The sequence below is a fragment of the Centruroides vittatus genome, unplaced genomic scaffold (assembly GCF_030686945.1).
Source record: "Centruroides vittatus isolate TY-2023 unplaced genomic scaffold, ASM3068694v2 contig_1343, whole genome shotgun sequence".
Classification (NCBI taxonomy): domain Eukaryota; kingdom Metazoa; phylum Arthropoda; class Arachnida; order Scorpiones; family Buthidae; genus Centruroides; species Centruroides vittatus.
In genome coordinates, this window is record NW_027120855.1 from 798,888 (window position 1) to 819,828 (window position 20,941).

General features: G+C 47.1%; 2 protein-coding genes across 8 annotated transcripts in view; both read right to left on the reverse strand.

Annotated features, from left to right (window-relative positions):
- Positions 1–5,272, reverse strand: part of Vps8 (vacuolar protein sorting 8) — a 104,280-nt gene extending 99,008 nt beyond the window's left edge. For 2 of the 3 annotated variants that reach the window (XM_067289278.1, XM_067289279.1), the window contains exons 1-4: positions 5,124–5,272; positions 4,478–4,546; positions 4,210–4,319; positions 682–805 (exon numbers count right to left, since the gene is read on the reverse strand). In XM_067289278.1, coding sequence (XP_067145379.1) covers positions 682–805; positions 4,210–4,319; positions 4,478–4,546; positions 5,124–5,201 — 381 coding nt within the window. In that variant the 5' untranslated portion in view covers positions 5,202–5,272. Of the gene's footprint in view, positions 1–681; positions 806–4,209; positions 4,320–4,477; positions 4,547–5,123 lie in introns of those variants that run through there. The other variant, XM_067289280.1, reaches the window with a different exon arrangement.
- A 6,392-nt stretch (positions 5,273–11,664) lies between these two features.
- On the reverse strand, positions 11,665–20,372 carry LOC136990829 (tensin-2-like). Of its 5 annotated transcripts, XM_067289271.1 has the most exons (31): positions 20,251–20,371; positions 20,014–20,116; positions 19,824–19,861; positions 19,428–19,466; positions 18,284–18,318; positions 18,155–18,216; positions 17,993–18,090; positions 17,878–17,928; positions 17,694–17,816; positions 17,564–17,628; positions 17,417–17,500; positions 17,223–17,335; positions 17,101–17,161; positions 16,832–17,034; positions 16,705–16,764; positions 16,544–16,645; positions 16,063–16,477; positions 15,791–16,001; positions 15,340–15,727; positions 15,115–15,224; positions 14,860–15,001; positions 14,736–14,787; positions 14,553–14,668; positions 14,402–14,488; positions 14,214–14,339; positions 14,055–14,147; positions 13,875–13,952; positions 13,489–13,560; positions 13,255–13,423; positions 13,083–13,196; positions 11,665–13,018 (listed from the first exon to the last, which is right to left on the reverse strand). In XM_067289271.1, the coding sequence occupies exons 1-31, from the start codon at positions 20,263–20,265 to the stop codon at positions 12,859–12,861; spliced, it is 3,585 nt and encodes a 1,194-aa protein (XP_067145372.1). In that variant the 5' UTR covers positions 20,266–20,371; the 3' UTR covers positions 11,665–12,858. The 5 variants fall into 5 exon arrangements, with proteins under 5 accessions (XP_067145372.1, XP_067145368.1, XP_067145369.1 ...); XM_067289267.1 differs by having other exon boundaries at positions 14,055–14,339; positions 20,251–20,372; XM_067289268.1 differs by having other exon boundaries at positions 14,055–14,339; positions 20,014–20,113; positions 20,251–20,280.
- Between the last annotated feature and the right edge of the window lie 569 nt (positions 20,373–20,941).

Below are 20,941 nucleotides of genomic sequence, written 5' to 3' on the forward strand. Positions count from 1 at the left end.
TAGTAACAATAAAAAATAATGATAAAATAAAATATGAGTAACAACATAAAAATATAAATATAAGTAGAAACAAAGTATCCTTAACAATTTTTAGACCCAACAAAGTCTGAAAAAAGGGTTGATGTTTAGTTAATTTTATAAATATGTTGCCCTTTACATTTAATGTCTTTAAATGAAAACAAAACTTTTGGGGTCGTGTTCTTAAAATTGCTTGCGCGTCCAAATTTCCCCCTAAATGCTCGACCGAAAATTTACAGACGAGTTTATTCTAATCCGTAGATTCGAACATTCGAGTCCGACGACGAGACCGAAGACTCCCATAAAACATTTAATCAATAAAAACTTTGACTCCTTTAATCAGTTTAGTGTTTATTTTTCTTAATGTTTCCTGAGTCAACATACTCTGAAACTAGATGAAAATGTAGTTTTAATAAAACAGAATTATGGATATTTCACAATATTCAATGACAAACAGCTAAACACTTAAAAAAAATTATCAATATATAAAGTAAAAGAACATTTCAATCAAAAACATATATCTGAATTACTATTTAAACAATGCAATTCAAAATAAAAACACCTGGACTATTCATAGAGTATCAATATATTAAAAATGGTTTGAAAAATAAAGTCTAATAATATGATAAAATTTATATAATGTTTTGCATAAAATTTAATTACCATCGCCGTGGGTTTTCCGGCATTGACACGTTTTTCGGCCGACTGCAGCTGCGACGAAATTCCACGAAGAATGACGTGTCTCAAAATACAACCGTGCTCTCCGTGCAAGAACATCTTTGCACTTCTGCATAAAAACAACAAATGTATGCATTATTAAAAATGGTATTTCTAAAATAATTCTAGAATATTAATAATAAAGTAAATAATGTTAAAAAATAAATTTGCTTTAAGGAAACAAAAACAACCACGTATTAACTATAAAATTAAACAAAACCAAGAAACTCCAACAAGTTAACTTTAACAAACCCACAAACGTTTTTCAATTCCAATTAATGAATCTTCAGTTCTTAAACACAAAAATTTTTTGTTTTAATGTTAACATCCAATTTTGTTTCATTTTTGTGTTCGACGACAGAGGAAGATCTGTTAAACTGGATCAAAAATTATTTTGGGTTTATTAAATTTTACTTGTAGTTATACAAGGTGTCTTTAGAAGAACTTTAAACAATTTGCTTCAAAAAGTATTAAAAAAAAAAATCAAAACAGTGTCCAAAAAGTTTAGGTAATTTTACAAAACATTATTATTTATTGAAAATAATTAATACATTTTATATTTAATAGTTAACTCTGCAAGCGTAAAAAACGGTACTCTCTTGGGTGAAAAACAGACCATTCTCGATAAATGGGATAGAACACCGACAAGCTGCCGAATGCATATGCACAGACCCCAGCCAAGTAAGTACCCTTACCGTAGATCACGAGGGGCCAATAGAACTTGGGGCCACTCTACTAAAAGTGAAAATGACTTTAAAAAAAACTTAAACAAAAAGCCCAAAATCCAGATCTTATACAAGCAGCACTGCTCAAGAAAATGCTGGACAATAGCTATTAGTACTATTAATAAGATTATTGCCAATACAAAACAACAGACTGTTTTATTTAGAGAACTTTACACGTACAAACCGACCAGAACCAAGTGCTCGGTTCCGACCAATTTGTACGTTTAGAATTCTCCGAATAAAGCAGTCTGTTCGTTTCGTATTAAAAAGTCAGAGTAGAATAGTCGATTATTGCCAATATCCGAAACTCCACACAGATACGTATAGACTGGAATACACATTCGATTTGTAAAAAAGAAGAAACTCATACTAGATCAACCGGCTCATTGGATATAACAATATTATTTTTGGAAAGAAAAATCAACAATAAATCAAATATTTAGTACACAATATACTTGAGAAAAATATTGAATTCTCAACCAACACACATCTACTTATTAATTTTGGGACAGCATACATCATCACCAACAGAAATAATCTCTATAAAGCAATGCACTAGCTCAAAATTAAGGCAGAAAGTGAAAATAAATGCATCGACGTTAAATTGACCTCGCATATAAACTAGCTTTCTGTTACAAACATTTCCAATTTACTTCTAAGACCTCCTTTGGGTATATCCCTTCGACTTTCAAAAGAATATAACGAAAAGCTAGTTTATTTGCAAAGCCAATTTAAGGCCAGTGTGTTTATTTTATCTCAAAATTCATAATAAACTCGTTAGACTTGCATAGTTACTTCGGATAATGCAACTTTTAAAATTCAAATTCCAGAAAACCACCAAATAACCTAGACATAAAAAATGGAGTACAACAGGGTAACGAGGTATCGTGCATCCTATTCAATATCTTAGAAAAAGGGGTACTAAAACTTGCTTTCCAGATCCTGTAAAATTATTTGCTTACACTGATAGCATAGCATAAATAACCATATCATTAAGAAAACCTTTCTCACCCTTGAGAATGCTATCATCAAAATGAATCTTAAGATAAATCAAGAACGAACAAAATATATTCCATCAGAAAAAAAAATGAGCACAACACAACACTCATAGTTTGAGCTCAGCTCGGCAGTTTTCATATCGACGTTCTGAATAAATTCTAGGTTTACTTCACTTATTTTTTAAAAATGCCATATTTACTCACGTATAAGACGATCTCGCGTATAGGACGAGGTGAGACTTTAAAGATCAAAATAAAAAAATTAGAATTATTAATACAATTCTAATTTTATTTTGTTTAATCACAAATAAAATATCAAATGCACTTAAATGCACTCATTGTCCTGCAAAAATTACTGACATTTTAAACTTTAAGAAAAATCTTGTAAAATCGACAATTTGTTCACTTAAAGCTGGACAACGAGGAACCTTTTTTGCCAATTCTTAACAGTCAAATCCACTCGCCGTCGATTACACTTACGAGTTTCTCTGGATACCCGATTTCCGAATAATCGTCCGTTTTTGCTCGGGAATGGATTAAAACTTATATCGAGCTCCCGTGTAATTTTAAAATTTCAAATTGGAATTCAATTCAAAAGCTTTGCTTTTCCTATTGCTATTCATCTTTACCCCCGACAATACACAAGAATGATTATATAAAATACTTTTTTTAAACACCAGAGAGTAAGCATCTGGCAAAAAATGCAAATGCATGGTTCACAAAAATTATTGCAAAATGCAAAAAGTCCTCCACTTGCACATATAGGACGACCTAGGTTTTTGAAGCAGTGAAAAATGAATAAAAACCTTCTTCGTTCAACTGCACTTAATTAACCGACACACAAAAACCTTTATAATACAGCTTTTAATTCAAATTATCAAATGTTTTCGGTCGTTTTGAAAGGCCTTTATCGGGAATATAATAATCGAACGATTCTTATTTTAAACGGCCAAAAATATTTGATAATTTGAATTAAAAGCCGTATTATAAAGGTTTTTGCGTGTCGAATAAAAACCTCGTCTTATATGCAAGTAAATACGGTATATAATCTCTTCAATACGTAGCATATACGTTTATATTAAATCGCCATTAAGCGAAAGACAAACTAGAAAATTCGACAAACTTTCTGTAATTTCTGTCAATTGCTAATCATTTTTTATTTTTGTACCTTCCAAATCTAATCAAATCAAATATCAAAAATCTCACTCTAAGATATTGGATTTTTTTTCAGTTTTGATTTCTTCATTTCGCAAGCCTCAAGAGAGACTTTTTAACAACACTCCTTGCAGATTTGGACAGACCAAAAATTTCCAGAGATTTTCAACCGCGAGAATTTGATCCCGGTTCCCCCGGCGAGACGGGCCGAGCAGACTCCCCGGCCACCTCGACTGCGGCCGGACGGGAGAAACAAACGGGGATTCGTCGCCGTCCGTCTATTTTAATTTTAAAGCCGTCGGGACGGGGCCAAGTCGACGCGGCGTTCCCCGTCCCCGCCAGACGTACGACGCCAAACGACGATCCGGAAAATTCGGTAGGACGCGGCAACAAAAATACGCCCCGGCACGACGTCCGGAAACTAATTTTCCACCAAAGTCTTTTAAACGGCAACGTTCCGACGATTACCGCAGACGTCCGGACGTCGGAAATCGACGGCAGATGCCGGAAATCCGGCCGAGCGGAATCCCGACAAACTACGTTAAATTACGTATTTTTAACATTAATTTTCAAACGAGTACGAACGGGCCGTCTACCTCTCCGGTCTCCTCTGCCTGGATTCCGAACTCACGGATATCGTGTCTTCGTCTCCGAAGTAATCTTCTTTGGAAGGAAATTCGTCGTCGCCGAGCGAATCGACGTCCGGCTGGAACACGATAATTATTTTTATTAGTACCGTAAAAAACTATAAGTAAGGCAGGAAGTTAACGACAGAATCGCTAAATATAATAACCGACATTTGCACACAAAACCAGAAAACTCAAAAAAGCGACGGTTTCTCGGGGACCGACGTCCGACACTCACCTCGTTCAAAATACTCTCCAACGAGGGAGGCATCTCCACCGGGGGAATGTTATATTCTTTGTCGTCCAACTGAAAAGGAAAGGAAACGTCACAAAGGCAAGATTCGGACGGGGCATTTTTATACACAATGCAAATAAAACTTAAAAGCTAAGATTTAAGAAAGGGAGAGACAGTCTATCGACCTCGACAATTCTCCCGGCCCGTAGAGTTTTACTACTACTTTTTAACAGGACGGTAGTCTACTCTTATTATCGAATAAGAGGGAAGACAATTTAATCGCCACAGCTCCATCCAAAACATATCTTAATCATTTAATAACGAGGTCGAGGCCGAAGTTTTAAACGCGAAAACGTGTACGTCGGCGTTGGGCGCCGCTTTCCCGTAAGCCTAGAAGTTTGACAATGGTGTTTGAAAAGTCGGTGGAATCGTGCTCGACTTTCCAAAGGCCATTGTCAAACTTCTAGGCTTACGGGAAAGCGGCGCCCAACGTCCGACGTACACGTTTTCGCGTTTAAAACTTCGGCCTCAACTTCGCTATTAACCCCGTAAGGGAAACGGCGCACCGAGTAGCCTTTTAATTAAACATTGGCGCGATTAACGTAATTAATAATTTCTTCAGAAGTAAACTCTGGCTCGTAGCGCTTACTTCTTCGATTTCGAAGTTGAGATCGAACTGCCTACTAGAGAAAGAGTAGACGGAGGCCGTTTCTGCATCTTCCTCCATTTCGTCCGTGGCGGCTCTCCCCCTTCCTCCTACAACGCCCCCTGGCGCATCGCTCCCTTCGGCCACCAGGAAAATTCAAAACAAATTCGGAATCCAGAACTGTAGAAGAGGAGAATATTATTATTTAAAAAAAAAAAAAATATTATTAGTAATAAGTATAACAATACATTTTGAAAACTTTTCAAACTAATACTGCCAAAGATGACGTCCAAAGAAAAATCGCCTCCGCAGTGATCCCGACGGTGTTCGAAGGGACAACGTTAGAGTTCGTCGATGAAAATTTCGTTTGTAAATGTTTTAAAAGGAGAATATTATGTTAGTAAATTGAAATAAACATGGATAATTTATTCCTCATTTTACACTCGAACTCTATACCAGAAAATATATGTTTTATAAATGACAAATAAATAACCATACGCAGTTTTATACGCAAGTTTCGTCGAATGGTCGGTCACGATTTTTTGAAGAAACTTTTTACTAGTGATGCAACGAATATTCGGTTACTACCCGGTATTCGGCCGAATACCGAATATCTAAAAACAGGAGTAAGAAATAGCAAAAACACAGTAAATTAATCATTTTTGTTACTTTTATTAATAATTATAGTTTAATGTTTAGCATTAAAGTTAATAAGAAATAGCATCTAACTCTAGTATTAAATTATTTCGTAATTAAATAATATTATAGCCTTTATCTAGCCCGATATCTTATGGCATTGATGGCGTGTAGGTTAGAATGTATCGGGCATTAACGTTATTGTTTAGTTAATTGTGTTATATTCGTATTCGCGTACATTTTTGTATTTTTTACGATATTTTAAAAGCCGAATATACTATTCGTTACATCACTACTCTTTTCCCATCGATTCGTTGTTATACGGGAAGGCTTTTTTTTTTAACTTTTTCCGACCTGCGGGCACTAAAGGGACTCTTTTAGCTAGTCCATTACCAGTTCGGCCAGGCCCACAATAGGACGGCCGGAGCCGGACGGACCGTTTCCCGAAAAATTTCCGGAGATTTTTCGGCCCGTCCGAATTCGATCCCGGGTTTCCGCAGCCGTAGGCAGCCGGCTCGCCCGCTCGGCCACCCGGCCGTCGACGGGAAGGCTGTTAAATAATATTACTTTTTTTTAGACGATACACTAGAACCGGTATCTTCCGGTGGAGGCCTAAAAAATTATTTTGTTTCTACGCCGGCGCGAAAGCGGTCGCTTCGGACATTCTCCTTCGACGTCTTTCTTTGCGGAACACTAAAAAAATTTTTAAAAATTATTTGCATTTCGTGGGCACTGAGGATGTTTCGGACCCCTCCCCGGCCAAGTGTCACGAATGAAATCCTAAATGTGACCGGATTGGCCGGAACGCAAATACGGAAGAGTCGACGTAAAGGAAGACAATCAAAATTCACGGGAATAAATCTTACGAGCAGTTACTAGACATTCCTATTAAATTATCGATTGTTTGTCGGAACGGTAAGGCCCAGCGGTCGTACTTTTATAATACGAATACCAAAAGACATTTCATTTTATTCGACTTTACATCCGTCCGCCACAAATATCGAAGTCGTAATATCGCTAGAAAAGATTCGAAAGCGCATAAAATCGCATTAAAATATGTACATTTACAGTAAATGTTAATATAATCGTCGTAAATTCCTAGAAAACGAATACAGGTATACCTCGATTATACGTCGTTTGTCAAAAAAGTATACGGAAAAATAAAAATCGAGTTTAAGTCATTTTATTCGACTTTACATCCGTCCGCCACAAATATCGAAGTCGTAATATCGCTAGAAAAGATTCGAAAGCGCATAAAATCGCATTAAAATATGTACATTTACAGTAAATGTTAATATAATCGTCGTAAATCCCGGAGAAGGAAACACGAAAACATCTGTGTTTCTGCGTCGTCGTCTTGTTTAGCGGTCTTTAAGCGCTCGTTATTGGCGTTTTCCACCGTAGTTTCGACTCACGTCGTAACTACGCGAGTAAATTCGACTTACGTCGCCTCTGCCGGAACCAATTACCGACGTAAGGCGAGGTATACCTGTATACAAATCGAATTCTATCGTTTCGACGGAGTGGACTTAGTTCGACGTGGAAGAACGTTCGAAAGAAATTTTGCTTTTACAATTTGGAAATTAAAATAAATTGCTTTTTTGTCAGAAAGAAAGATCTCGACTTCAATCGTCAGCGAAACAAATTCCTAACCGCTACGTAAATTGGGCGTGGAAGACGAATCGACAGGTTACGGCTCGTCCGGGAAGCGAGAGCGGATCTTAAAACGACGTACATTACAAAATACAATACAAAATACATTACATTACTAATACCCGGGCTTGGCGCGGGAAGATTAGGCGCCTATATATTAAAAGTAAAGGCAAAAGTATGCGTATAGGAGTCGAAGACTCCAAAGTTTTTGGCCAATACGGAGACCGAGTGACGCCGGCTAGAAACGACATTTAAAAAATTTCTCGGCCGGGCCCCCGAAATTTGTTTTTCCGTCGTCGCGCGTTAATAGAAAAAATTTAATTTTTTGTCCAAAAAAAAGTAAAGGAATTTTATGGTGTAATATAATTTTTAAAAATATATTTCGTACTTAAATAATTCGTAACCGAAAGTAGACGTCGACTCATTCAATCAGGTTATTAAAATAAAAATATTTTTTCGCAAGAAATAAGCGCAAAACAATTACTATCGATGTTTATTGCGAGTTATAAATAAAATAATCTACAGTATATACCGTATTTACTCGCATATAAAACGAGGTTTTTATTCATTTTTCATTGCTTCGAAAACCTAGGTCGTCCTATACGCGCCAGCGAAGGATTCTTTGCGTTTTTGCAACAATATTTGTTCGAATTTTTTACCAGACGCTCACCCTCTGGTGTTTAAAAGCAGAAGTATTTTATCTGGGTCGTTTCGATCGTTCTGGCGTATGTCGGGAGTAAAGACGAATAGCGACGGGAAAAGCAAAGCTTTTGAATCGAATTTCAATTTGAAATTTCAAAATCACGCGGGAGCTCGATATAAGTTTTAATCCATTCCCGAGTGAAAACGGACGATTATTCGGAAATCGGAATTCGGAGAAAGTCGTAAGTGTAATCGACGAAGAGTGGATTCGACTGTTAAAAATTGACAAAAAAAAGTTTCCCCATTGTCCAACTTTACGCCAACAAATTGTGTCGTCGATTTTACAAGATTTTTCCCTAAGGTTTAAAATGCCGACGGCCGGATGGCCGAGCGGTAAAGGTGGCAGCCTACCGCTCTGGGGGACCCGGGATCGAATCCGAACGGGTCGAATAATCCCCAGGAATTTTTCGGGGGTGGGTCCGTTCGGATATGTCGGCCCCGTCCCTCACCACCCGGTCGCCCCATTGTGGGCCTGGCCGAACCCATAATGGGCCTACTAAAAGAGGCCCTCTTAGTACCCACAGGGCGGAAAGAGTTAAAAAAAAAAAAAAAAAAAAAAGGTTTAAAATGCCAGTAATTTTTGCGGGACAACGAGTGCATTTACGTGCGTTTGACATTTTATTTGTGGTTAAACGAAATAAATTTAATTGTATTAATAAATCCAACTTTCTTTATTTTGATCTTTAAAGTCGCGCCTCGTCCCGTATGCGAGATCGTCTTTACGAGCGAGTAAATACGGTATATTGATATAAAAATCAATTCTCGTCGGTTTGTCTTTTATACAAAGCTCTACTCTTAAACCTTACGAGTATTACTTAGACCCCGGAATCGACACTAAGCTATATATTACCCCGAAACATTAGGATAGTGTTTAGATTCCGCGGCCTTTACTTGTAGCGCCATCTGTTGGCAAAATTAATAAAGAAACGTTAATTGTCGTCGGTTTTCGGAAGGTTAATTAATAATAGTTTGTCGGTTCGACCGTCCGCACCCGACGAGTAGCTTAGTGCCCGCCTAAAGACGGCGCCGCCGCGGAATTACGTTAAAAAATTGTCCCTTTAGACGAGGATCCGTAGATCCGCAGCCAAACGGCTTTTGCCTCCGAGCCGTGTCAAACTGACCGAAGACCCGGATACTAATTTTATAAGACTTACTACATAAACCGTAAATGGATATACGAGAGAGCGATATTGACGTTTAAAAAGAAATGCGTGCCCGAACCGGCCGGACTATCGACACGTAATCTAAAGCTATAGGTCGGAGCGTCGACGATGGTTCGGCGAAATTCGTCACCGAAGTCGTACGACGGGACTAGAACGAACTTCGTCCGTCGTCCGCGACACCCAGCAATTTTTGTTTTTTACGGTTTCGTTATTATAAATACTCGGATGGTTCTAATTACCGGAACTATTGTTTTTATCGCCCTCTCTCGATTCCACACCCTCCGAAAACCTTAGAAACGTCTCTAGTTAATAATAACAATAACGCCTATTTAAGCGTCGTCTGGCTGTCTTCGGATCGTATCCTTAGCATCGGAATAAGTGTCCGGAAACGTCAAATTTATTTTTCTTTTGTTTCGAAATTTAATCGACGATTCGGAATACCGACGGCGCACTTTTACGTAAAAGTCGGTCGTAATCTGCGTATATTTCGGTAGTTATATATTTTAAATACTTTTCTACTTTTGCCTTTATAGTTGTCCCGGACAGAAACTTTCGTATTTCGATGATAATAATGGCGTCGCATCCGGTTACGTTGCCGCGGCGGTTGTTTTGCCTTTTAAAATTTAATTTCTTAATTACAAATAGTTTTTAAATGGACATTTTTACGCTATATAACTTTTTATCGCGAGTATTCTTCTGGCGCCTAGCTGATCGGTGGCGTAGCGAACATAAATGGCTCCCGGGGCATGACTGGCGCCCGACTTTTTATCGGCGCCCCCTCCCCCTCAAATTAAAAGTCGATGTCGATTAGGACGTAGAGTACTACGCGGAATAGAATCGCCGCACCGCCACGGAGATAAGCCGACCGGGAAACCGTTTATTTCGCGATATATGGTCGTCGCTGTAATTCGGTAAATATAATATATATATTTGTAAATTATATCCTTTTTTTATAAGAGTTATATTTAGTTAATTGTTCTGTTAAATTTTTCCTAATAGACGGTGTTACGGGCAAAGCTAGCCATCAAATGTAGAGAAATTAATAGATTTATATAATATTATATAATAAATTTTTGTTACTTAATTTGACTTAAGCACCTTTAAAGACGAATCGTTGGATGCCATTCGTATTACGTCGACGTCAATTAAGGCGGTTTACTTTCCCGGCTGTTCTTTGTTACGTACGCGTAACGAGGAAAAGTATCGTAATCGGGACAAATTTCGCTCCGTTTTTTGCAAATCTCCGCGTTTCGAAACCCTCCGAACCCCAAAAAATCGTAAAACGGCAAACTTTTCCCGGCTACGTATTTACACGCGAGTATCCGCATGTCGGCGTCTATTTCGCCTAATATCTCGAGCCGGGGCGAAGATAAAGAAACCAAATTTGGCACGGTAGCTCGTATATAGGGGGCACCGATGCTATTAAATTTTGGTTTCGAGAGGTCGAGGGGACGGAGCGGTAGAGGATGGTCGGGCGTCGTATCTGGCCAGGGCTCGAACTAAACGAAGATTTTTACTCGTGGTTAGCGTTTAGCGTCGTCGCCACCCTCAAAATTCTTTCGCTATTTTGTCATAACTAAAAATATACAGTTTTGGTAACAGAATCTGGTAACAGATGACGCCACATACAATTTTAGTTATTTATTTTGATTAATAATGCAAATGTTATTTTTAAAATAAAATCTCATAAAATCCGGGAAAGTTACTCGACTCGTCGTTAGATTCTTTATTAATTAATTTAATTTAAATTCGATCGCGGCGCGTACCGAAAAACGGAAATGTAATTTAAATGGCAACGTGGCGGCGGCGGCGTCCAACGAGGCCGGGCGATCCGGGCGCCGCTAACTTTCGAATCGGTCGACTTTCTTTAACACGGGGTGGACGTTCGCGGCCGGCTCTTGCCGATTAGCTCGTTCGGCAAGCGATACAATTACGAGACAGAATTTACTTCTCGGGCAATCGAAAGTCGACAACCGAATCGTTTATCTCCACCGTAACGTCGTAAGAACGCGGTGCGCGTAGAAACGAGCTCTCCCGGTATAGGGCGCTGTACCGTCCGCGCCGCGGTAGCCATCGGTCGGCACTACCTTCTAATAATACTCGCGCCGTTCGTAACTTAAGCAACCTCTAATTATATTTTCTTATTTCTGCGCATTGTTAATTTTACCACACTCCGGAGCGGATCGCCCCGAGTTATAAAACTTCCCGCGTAAAACGGATAGAAAATTGGCGGTTAGAGGCGCGTTTGGTTAACGACGAGTCTTTGCCGTGGTCTACTTACTTATAATCGTTTATTTAATTGTTAATTAACCCGACCCGTTAACGGGTAATATCTCCGTCCGCGGTGACGATACTTCCGACATTCTAGTGTAAAAAATAAAATACGTTCCTTACTCTTTAAATATTTTTAATCGAAAAATAAATAACAGGAATTAATCACAAACCGGCAACGAAAAACAATTTCCATCGTTTAAGAATTATTTGTACATTAAACCTTTATCTTTAATACGGACACCAGGAAAAATATTCGTCTTTGTCTGCGAAACATTTATTTTTAAAATAACGTTAAAGCAAAAGTAGCGCATTCCGGGGAAGCGCCGCCCTATTTAGTCTTTTCTAACTCGTACGATTTCGCGGTTTCCACTCGAAATATCCCCCGCGCGGCCACCGGGCGAAGCGTTAAAATATCTCGTATCCAGTTTAGAAAATAATAAACGCGGGACTAAACGGAGCGTGCGGCTGGAAGAAATGCGCTACTCTATTAGCGGCCGACGATTTTTGTTACAGCAGTTTCGTATCTTCTCGTCTTCCGCGTTTATTATTTTAACAGAGAGAACAAAGAAACAAAAGCGCTCTCGGACGAACGATGTAAATCGGAAACGACGACCCGACCATCGGTGTTTGGTGATCCGGACGAAAACCACTTCGGTTTCGTCCGGCACCCATCGTCGACTTTTACTTAGACCTACCGGTACGAACTTCCCCCGCCGCATCTCGACGTTTCGAGCTCGTTAAGGGCGATTTTTTTTTCTTTTTTATCCTCCGCATTTCCCAGCCGTTTCTAAGACGAATCACCTTCGGCCTTTTCCGAAAATCCCGCCAAGGTCGTTCGAGGCCGAGCGCGTTAATTGTCGCGCCTCCTTAATTTGTACAAATGTTCCGTAGCTCGAAAGAACGAGGTGTGCCGGATTCGATTTCGTTGCGGGTCCGGGTGGGAAGAAGAACCGAGGGGAGGCGGGTCCGAGATGCCGTCGCCTCTCCGGCCGCCCGGGGTAAACCACGACACCTACGAGTATTAAACGGTTTATTGCTAAAAGATAGATACATCCGGCTGATTCCGGTCCGATCGACATCTTCCCCCGCGCCTCTATAACGGAAACTATTTTTTAAAAAGAGAGAAACGTGGCCGGTTTCGGACGTCGGTGCTACCGGAAGTGACTAGAAGCGAAGAGAGAGACGCCGATTCTGCGTAAACTGTTAATACCTGGGCGCCGACGGTTAGTTTCTTTCGACTAAGCGCGCCGGCGTATAAATTAAATACGTTAATACGGGGTTAGTTCGTCCGGGATGCGGGGCCGGCGCGTCTACATGGCCTCCGACTTGGCCGATCGGCCTTCGCTCATCACTTTGCGCACGAAGTCCAGGATGGCCGAGGCCGGTTGCTCCTTCTCCAACTCGGCCAGCAGGTGGCACTGGTTGTCGTTCAGGCCCGCCTTCTTCTTGGCCACGAAGCCGAAACAAGCCCTGAGAAAAGCGGAAGCGACGTTAGCCAGAGAAGCCCTCTCTCCCCTTTCCATCCCGCACTCACCCGGAAGCCACGTCGACGCCTTTCTCCGGATCCTCCTGACTCCACTTTCGGTTTCTGGGATCCAATCCGCAGTGGCTGACTGCGGCCAGGGGATAGTGGCGCCGGAAGAAGGTCCTGAAAGGAGGAGAGGCGTCAGACAGAGGAAAGGGAGGGACGGGGACGTTCGACTTACTTTCGGGTATTGTCGGTGAGAGTGATTCCCTTTCCGGACACCTTGAAGTGGACCACGTCGGCTTTGGCCGGCTCCTTTCGGTCGAGGATTCGAGTCAGGGCTCGGTCCACCGCCGTCGACCCCGTCAGCGACTCCACGTCCACCGATCCCAAGTATAGCAAGTTGCAAGCTGAAAGGAAAAGAGGCATTGGCGGGCCGAGGAAGAGGACGTGGGGCGGGGAGGGGACGACTTACCCGCTCCTTGAGTCCAAAAAGTGGAATCGCTCCCGTCGCCGGGCTGCCACTCTTCCACGTCTCCGGCCGGATCTGTCGGGAAAAATACGGACTTATACCGATTTGGCCGCCACGGCCAGCGGTCCAAACGTCCCGAAGTCACGCGTGACGTAACGCGACTTCCGGACGTTTCCCCAAGTCGCGCGTTGGGACGCACGCCGACACTCGATAATTAGCATCTGCGAGAGTTTGAAACTGGCGTCCGGAATCTCGGTAATCTTTGCCGGTGGCCCGTTCGTTTCCCCCACCCCCTCGGCGGTTGCCGAACAGAAATGATAATTCCACCGATTTTTTGGTCGAAAGGCGGGAACTTCTGACCTCTGGAAGTCGACGGAGAAAGAGCTTACCGGATTCGGGAAGGATGAGCTTGCAGGGCAGCGCCAGGGGAGTCATGGAGTGCTGATAGACCAGGGCCGAAAGACTACCTGAAAAAACCAAAGACGATTCTCTACTCCTGCATTTCGCTGTTTTTACACCGGGCATTGGTAAACAACAATAATGGTCGAGTAAAGCGTGCATTTGCTCACCGAAGACGGGTTCGTTAGCGCATCCTTTCAGTCGGACACCCTTGGAGGTGGGTTCTATCAGGAAGTGTCGAACCAACTCGCTGGAGGAGTCGCCTGCGGAAGAGAAAGAGGATGAGAGCCAGTCGGTCGGATCACCGGGAGAAACCGCCTTCCGCCCACCTCCGGAGTTCTGCACGTTGGGCGGCGGAGTGGCCACCTTCAGGGCCAGTCCGAAGGCTCCCGGGAAAGAGTTGCTGTCGCGGACCACGAAGGTGCCCGGAGGCTTGTCCTTGAGAATGGCGATGGCTGCGGAGAAAGAAGGGTCAGTTCCGGAAGTCTCTCGGTAAAAACGGGAAGCCGGGTCTTACCTTCCTCTCGGGAGATGTCGGGTTTATACCAGAACTTGGAGGTGTCTTTGACGAACAGAGGATGGTGATGCAGCACTTCGGTGGGCTCTGTTCCGAAGAAAAATGGTTATTTCCCGGAGGAAGAGGAAATTCGGAGGGGAAGGAAGCTTACCCGTCAGGGAAGAGACGCTTGAGCGCAGGTTGCGGGGCGAATCGCCGACGGGAGACAGACGACCCCCGGTGACGTCAGGAAGACTTCGATGTAAGGTGCGAGGCGTTGCATCCTTCCTGCAGCGAGAGACAATTTAGCGGCGGGAATGGAGGAACCTTCCCTCTCGGTACCCGTCCTACTTACCTAACGGGGGAAGGACTCTTGGGAGGACGTCCGGAACCGGAAGCGGAGTTGTCTGCAGAAGAACGTATGGATAATTGGCGCGAGAATAAACGGCGCTGCGGAAAAGAAAACCGACACCACTCACCTTGATGAAAGTAGGGTGTGCCCGGATGCACGGGAAAGGACGGCGTGACCGGACGGTCCCCTCCGGGAGGACTGGCCGGGGGCGTGCCTCCTCCGGTGGAAGACGGCGGCCGACCGGACACTTCTTCCACCAGCAGAACGTTCTATGGAAAAAGCGGACGAGAAAAGGCGATAAGTGCACCGCCCGGAGAGAGATTCCCGTACGATTCGATCCTTTCCCCAAAGGGAAAAGACCGCCCGAAGGAGTCGAACTTACCTTGAGAGGAGTGGAGTGGGCGCGAGGAACGGGGGAGGAGGGACCGCCCACCGGACCCTCGGCAGCCAGAGCCTGAAGCGATCTCTCCAACTCGTCCAATTGAGAGGAGGCTGCAAAAGAGGAATCTCCGCTGAAATACGAAGACAAAGACGGAATTTGGCATCCGATCCGCCGGAGACGGAAGAAAGTGCCAAATTTCGGGCGAGGAAAAGAAGTCAAACTTACTGGGACTGACCGAGGATCTTTCGGGTTTGGGCTCTTCGGCCCAAAGACCTTCCGCTTCCGGGTAGACCAGGGACGAGCCGACGATGCGGTGCGGAGAGGCGGTGCCGTCGGCCACCCTTTCCTTGGCCGCCTGGTGGGCTCTCTTGACCGAAACGAAGGGTCGTTCTCGGTCGGTCCAAGTGTCCGACTTCTGTCTGACCGGGGGACTTCCTCCGCTCTGCCACTGCTGGTACCTGTTGCGGGTGGCCTCTCGACTGCTGCCGCGGGAGGGCAGAAGAGGAGAGGAGGGGGCGCTGGATCCCCTGCAGATGGGCGGCTTGGCCGTGCGGGACGGGGGCGAAGACATCCGTCCGTCGTAGACGTTGACGTGCAGCGGAGTGGAGTAGTCCTGTGGGCGAAAAAGAAATTCGATTTTTCCGTCCGGTCCGACCCGCCTTCCAGAAGGACTCACCTTGACGGGAAGGTCCTTGAAGATCCGGTCGGAGTCCGGCGGCGGAAACTCGTCCTGGCGTTCGGGAGATTTCCGGTGTCGGGTGGAACGGAATTCGTCCATCAGCTTCCGTTCCCGTCGGTGTTTGTCCTCCCAGACCTTTCCCTCTTTTCGGGCCTTCAGTTTCTCCTGCTGCTTCTGCAACCAGTTTCTGGAGTCGGGATCTTCCGATCTGTCGAGAGGCGGAGTCAGATGGGCGGTTTCGTCTCCGGAAGATCCCGATCCTCCCTTACCTGAGATCCTCCGACGAGTCCTCCCGAGAAGGACGAGAAGGCGAAACCTCCATTTCCCAGCGCCGGTCGGCGGCAGGGGGGGAGGCGGGGCGAAGAAACTTCCGCTGCAGGACGGGACTTCCGGGAGTGACCCCGTAACTGAAAGGGGCGCAGTTTTTGCGAGCGTGGTAAGGTTTGTCCTCTTCGTCGTCCGCCCGACGCCCGGGAGAAGACAGGACTTGTCTGTTTCCGTTGACGCTGACCACGGCAGTGGGAACGATACCGGCGGAAGCGGGACGCGGTCGTCCGTAGTCCAGGTTCTTGCCCAGTTCGGAGAAGGGTCGGCCGCGACCCAAGTCTGAGATGGAGTGGATTTCGCGTATCATGTCGTCCAGCAGTTCGTCCAGTTGAGTCTCCTTCTTGATAATGGGCGCATCTGCGGAAAAGTCGGCGGGGTAAGAGAGCGGGCGGAGGGCGGGAGACAAGGAGGAGCGGTTCTTACTGTCGGGAAAGGAGTCGAAGTTCTCGTAGGAGTCCCAAGAGGACAGCGGGTCGCGACCGCCGTCCGACCGAGGCACCGGAAGGCTCGAGGCGTCCCTGGACCCTGAAACGAAACGGGAGTCAGCCGGGCGGAGGAGAGGCCGACCCACGGCCACAACTTACCGGCGTCGGGTTGTCGGGAGAAGTGCAGTTCCACTCTTCCGTCGGCGGGAAACCTGAAATCTGCGGGAAAAGACGAGTAAGGAAGCGGCGTGGTTAGAAGCGCGCGTGGCGCGGAAACGAGACTCACCGCCGTCGGCGTCGTCCAGTTCGTCCTTGCGGAACAGCAGTCGATCGGAATCCAAGGTGCAGGTGTGGAACTGGACTCGGAAGACGGGCGATCTTCCGGCGGGAGGGGAAGCGCTGTGATAACACTTGACCAGGACGTCCCCGTACAGCGGCAGACTGGGCTCCAGGTCCACCGTCATCCTACGAGCCGAAGGAGACACGTAGCTGCCGCGAGACGTCGGCGTTTAGTGGCGGAAGAGACCGGCAATGGGAAAAAATAAGGAAACTTACAAAGTGGCGGTGGTGAAGACGTGCTGCATGCCCTGGTATATCTTGAAGAAGGGCTTGTAACCTGCGGAAAAAACACGGATGAACGGCCGTTTCGTTCCCACCCAAGGAGGCGAAAAACCTACCTCCTCCGGCTTCGAAGCTGGGCACTCCGTGCACCGCGATTCGACGCAAGAAGACGCTGCCGTTGTTGATCTTGATGGACCCCGACAGCAGACCCGAGAAGTAATGGACGTATCTAAAACGAAAATTCTCGTTAGTACCCGCCACGCCCCTTCTGGATGGAGGAGGCGGGGTCAAGAAGAACGCCGCCGCTCACCTCTTCTGGGAGGAGCTCATGTGCGGCAGCAACTTCTCCCGATGGAAATTCTTGCGGACGGTGGCGTCGGGCGGCCACTCGCTCCTGAAAAAAGAGGCGGGTGAGAAAAGAAAGGGGAAGAGACGGAGAGAGGGAGACGTCACTCACGGTGAACAAATGTCGGTGTAGCGCAGGTAGGCCGAAACTACGGTTCCCAGTCTTCCCTTGTCTCCCTGAAAGAATAGAAAATTATCGGCTTTCTCTGTCCCGGGCGGCGGGTGCCCGAACTCGGACTCACCTTGGAATGGAGAACCACCACCGACTTGGGATCGGACACCAGCCAGGTGTCGACCGCCTTGCAGATACCGCACAGTCGCTGCAGGGGAGGGGCCAGACCCGGAGGCCAACCGAACTCCAGAACCTGAGAAGAGAAGGCGTTGGAGACGGCGGAGAAAGAGGCGAAAGTACGGAGGGCCACTCACCTGCGCTCCGAATAAAGTCAGGTCGTTCTTTCTCTCCGACAGATTGAACACCTGAAAAAAGAGGGGGATGAGAAGAGAGGCCGGAGGCGGAGGGAAAGGAGGCGCGTTTTCTCACCATGTAATTGTTTCCGTGTTTGGCGTCGAGAGACCGGGCCAGCTCTCTCAGATCGGAGGCGTGGACGACGTTGGATCCCGTCTCTGGAAACCACAGCACTGCCAAAAGACCAGAGGTGAGAAGGGCGAAGGAGGGAAAAAGCGGCTTCTTTTTCCTACTTACGCACGATCCTATCGGACAGGTAAGCCACTTCCATGGCCCAGGGTCGAGCTTCGGGCGGATCCCTGCCACGAGAAGACCGGAAATGAAGAGGAAGAAGAAGGAAGACGGAAAACGACGGCCGATACTTACCCGAAGGACGAAAATTCGTCGGAGGAGCTCGAGGTCTGCCGGGAGAAAAGAGTCGATCTTCAGAGAAAAAAAGAGGAACGATGGGAGAGGGTTGGGGGCGTTCGGGCAGAGAGGAACCGGTAAAGCGGGCGGGCGACGGCCAATTTCCGGTTGGAGTGGAGATGCGGAGTCTTGGAATACGCTTCTCCTCAAAAGCGGAAGCATCCGATTATCGAAGAGGAATCGTCCTCCCGACCACCGATTAACGCGTTGAGTAATCGCGGGAAAGTGAAAAGTCTCCAACTAAACGTAACCCCTTTAATATTTAAGTGTAAAGTGCGCCCGGTCGCCGTCACAGGCATTTCCGTCGAGAGAATTTCTCTCGGGCGACGACGGACTTTCGTTTCAATACAGAGCGGACGATGGAGGGGGATTCGCCTCTCTTGCCGCACTTTAACAAAAAGTGCCGACGCGAAAGAAGACCGAAACAAAAACCGGGATTCCAAGGACGATCTTAAAAATAGATTCGTTTTGTTTACTCAAAAAGAAACGGGCGGAGGGTAGAGCACTCCCAATGCCGTCTTCTCCTACGGCCTTTATCATCGAAGACCGGTTTCCCTCCGGTCTCGGGTTCCGCCCTCTTGGCCTAAATGGCCAAACGCCTCCCGGGGACACGCCTCTCTCACGGGGGGAAGGTCGCACCCTCTTCTTTCTCGGGAAAGGCAGGACTCGGCCGGACTCGCCTCCCGACGCATCGACGTACGCGTCGTCGGCGCCGCGCGCCCTCCGGAGACTTTCGGAAGGAGCGACGCCCGAAACGCGGAGTCGTCCGCTCTTCCGGTCCGACCGGTTTGTGGCGGCGGCGGCGGCGCGGGACGGGCGCGAGGAAGGCCAAAGGAGTCCCCGGCCGAGGAAGGGAGCCCGGGGCGCGGGTGCGGCCGTCGCCGTTTACGTAACGGAGCGGAGGCCGCGGCTCGCGCCGGACGGCCGAAGTTACTCGGACGGGACTTTTCGGTCGCCTTCCCCGGTCCGGAAAGTCCCGTCCGAGACGAGAGGGAGGACGTCGTCTGGCCGCCTCGGTCCCAACTTTCGAGGAGAAGGGGGAAAGACGGAATTTCCGCTTCCGACGGTCCGGAGCGGAAGAAAGAAGAAAGAAGACACTCACCTGACTACGAACGGAGGAGGGCGAACAGGGCGCAATCACCTGCGGAGAAAACTGCCGTTAGATTCGACGCTTCTCTTCGTCTCTCGGCATTACGTAACCGCGCCGATCTAAATATAAGAGGCGCCGTACCGCTACCTCGGCGCCTCCCGACCTTCTCGGCGGAAGTGACGCGCCGCGCTTCAGCCCGCGTCCGGAGGGGCGGCTTCCCCTCCTTCTCGGCTCCCCGCCCGCCGGGAACCCGGGAGCACCCTCTCCCAGGGGTAGACCGTCCCGGGTGACGGTCCCCGGCGCCGGCGGCGGCGGCCGTAACCCGGCCGGACGAAAATAGACGCGGCTATATAAGGTCGGGAGGAGCGGGCGGCGGTCGGAGGGTGGAGACGGACCGGAAGCGCTTACCTTGGGTCGGCAGTCGGGATGGCAACAGTACAGGCACTCTGCGAAGAAAAGACGAACGTTAGAGGGGGCGCACCCGTCGTCGCCGTCGACGGCGCGGGCGGCCGTCTTCCGGTCGGGTTCAAACCGGTTCCCGCCGACGACGCGCCGACCCCCGGCGGCGGCGGGAACGCGGGACCCGGGCCGGACTCACCTGCGCATCGATGGCCTCGATCTCGCAGCATCCGCTTGCAGAAGTCGCACGAGCGGGGTCGGCGGAATCCGGCGGGTAGAAAATAATGCTCCCAAGTCTTCTGCTGCAAAAGACCAAACCGTCAACTCTCCGGCCGACTTCTGTCGGAGGCCGAAGACCCTCTTCGCCTCCCGGAGGGGGCGGGGAGACGTCTTCCCTCCGAGAAGAGTCCCGAGAGGGACGGACGGAGCTTCTCACCTCTTCCAGCTTCATGACTTCTTCGGCGCGTGCCGCGTTAGAATGGCGGCCGAGACGGGCGCGACCAGAAACTCCGGTCGCCCACGCCGCTCTCGCCTCCTCTCTTCCGCCTTCCCGGCCTTATACGGACCGGGTGGGCGGAGCGCGGACTCCGTCCCCGCCGCGACCCACTTCTCTCTTCTCGGCCGGTGCGAAGTTTCGTCGGGTCCGTCTGGCGCTCGGCGGGCTTTGGTAACCCAGAAGACTTTAACTATGTTCGGCGCCCCGGGTGGCCACGGCTGGCTTCTTACATTACGATAACCAGTCATTTGGAGCAAGGTATTACGGCGTCGGGTTTCGGTGGGCAGAAAGAGACAAAAAAAGAACTCGAAGTTCGGCCGTAGGACGAACGATCATCTTCCGGACGAAAGATTTCGTCTAGTTCGAGAGGCGGGATTACGAAATTCGTTTCTGCCGAAAAACAAAATGGCGGAAGGAAGGGAAGCGAAGATTTAATGCCGGTTTTTAGCCCGGACGGTCGACTCGGGTGGCCGTTAAGCGCCGAATCTTTTATTTTTTCCTGTTAAATTTAATGGAAATGAATTGCGGTAAAACGCGAGTTTTTAAACTTTTATTTGGTACAAATTTCCGAAAGGCGGCGACGAGAAGGAAAAAAATGTCGACGACGTTTTCGTAAACAAGTTTAGGAATC

Coding starts and splice junctions, on each gene's coding strand:
- LOC136990829 (XM_067289267.1), bottom strand. Junction 17,629..17,693: donor TGGTGGTTCTCCATTCCAAG/GTGAGTCCGAGT, acceptor CTATTCTTTCAG/GGAGACAAGGGAAGACTGGG. Junction 16,765..16,831: donor ACTGGACGACGCCGACGGCG/GTGAGTCTCGTT, acceptor CTTTTCCCGCAG/ATTTCAGGTTTCCCGCCGAC.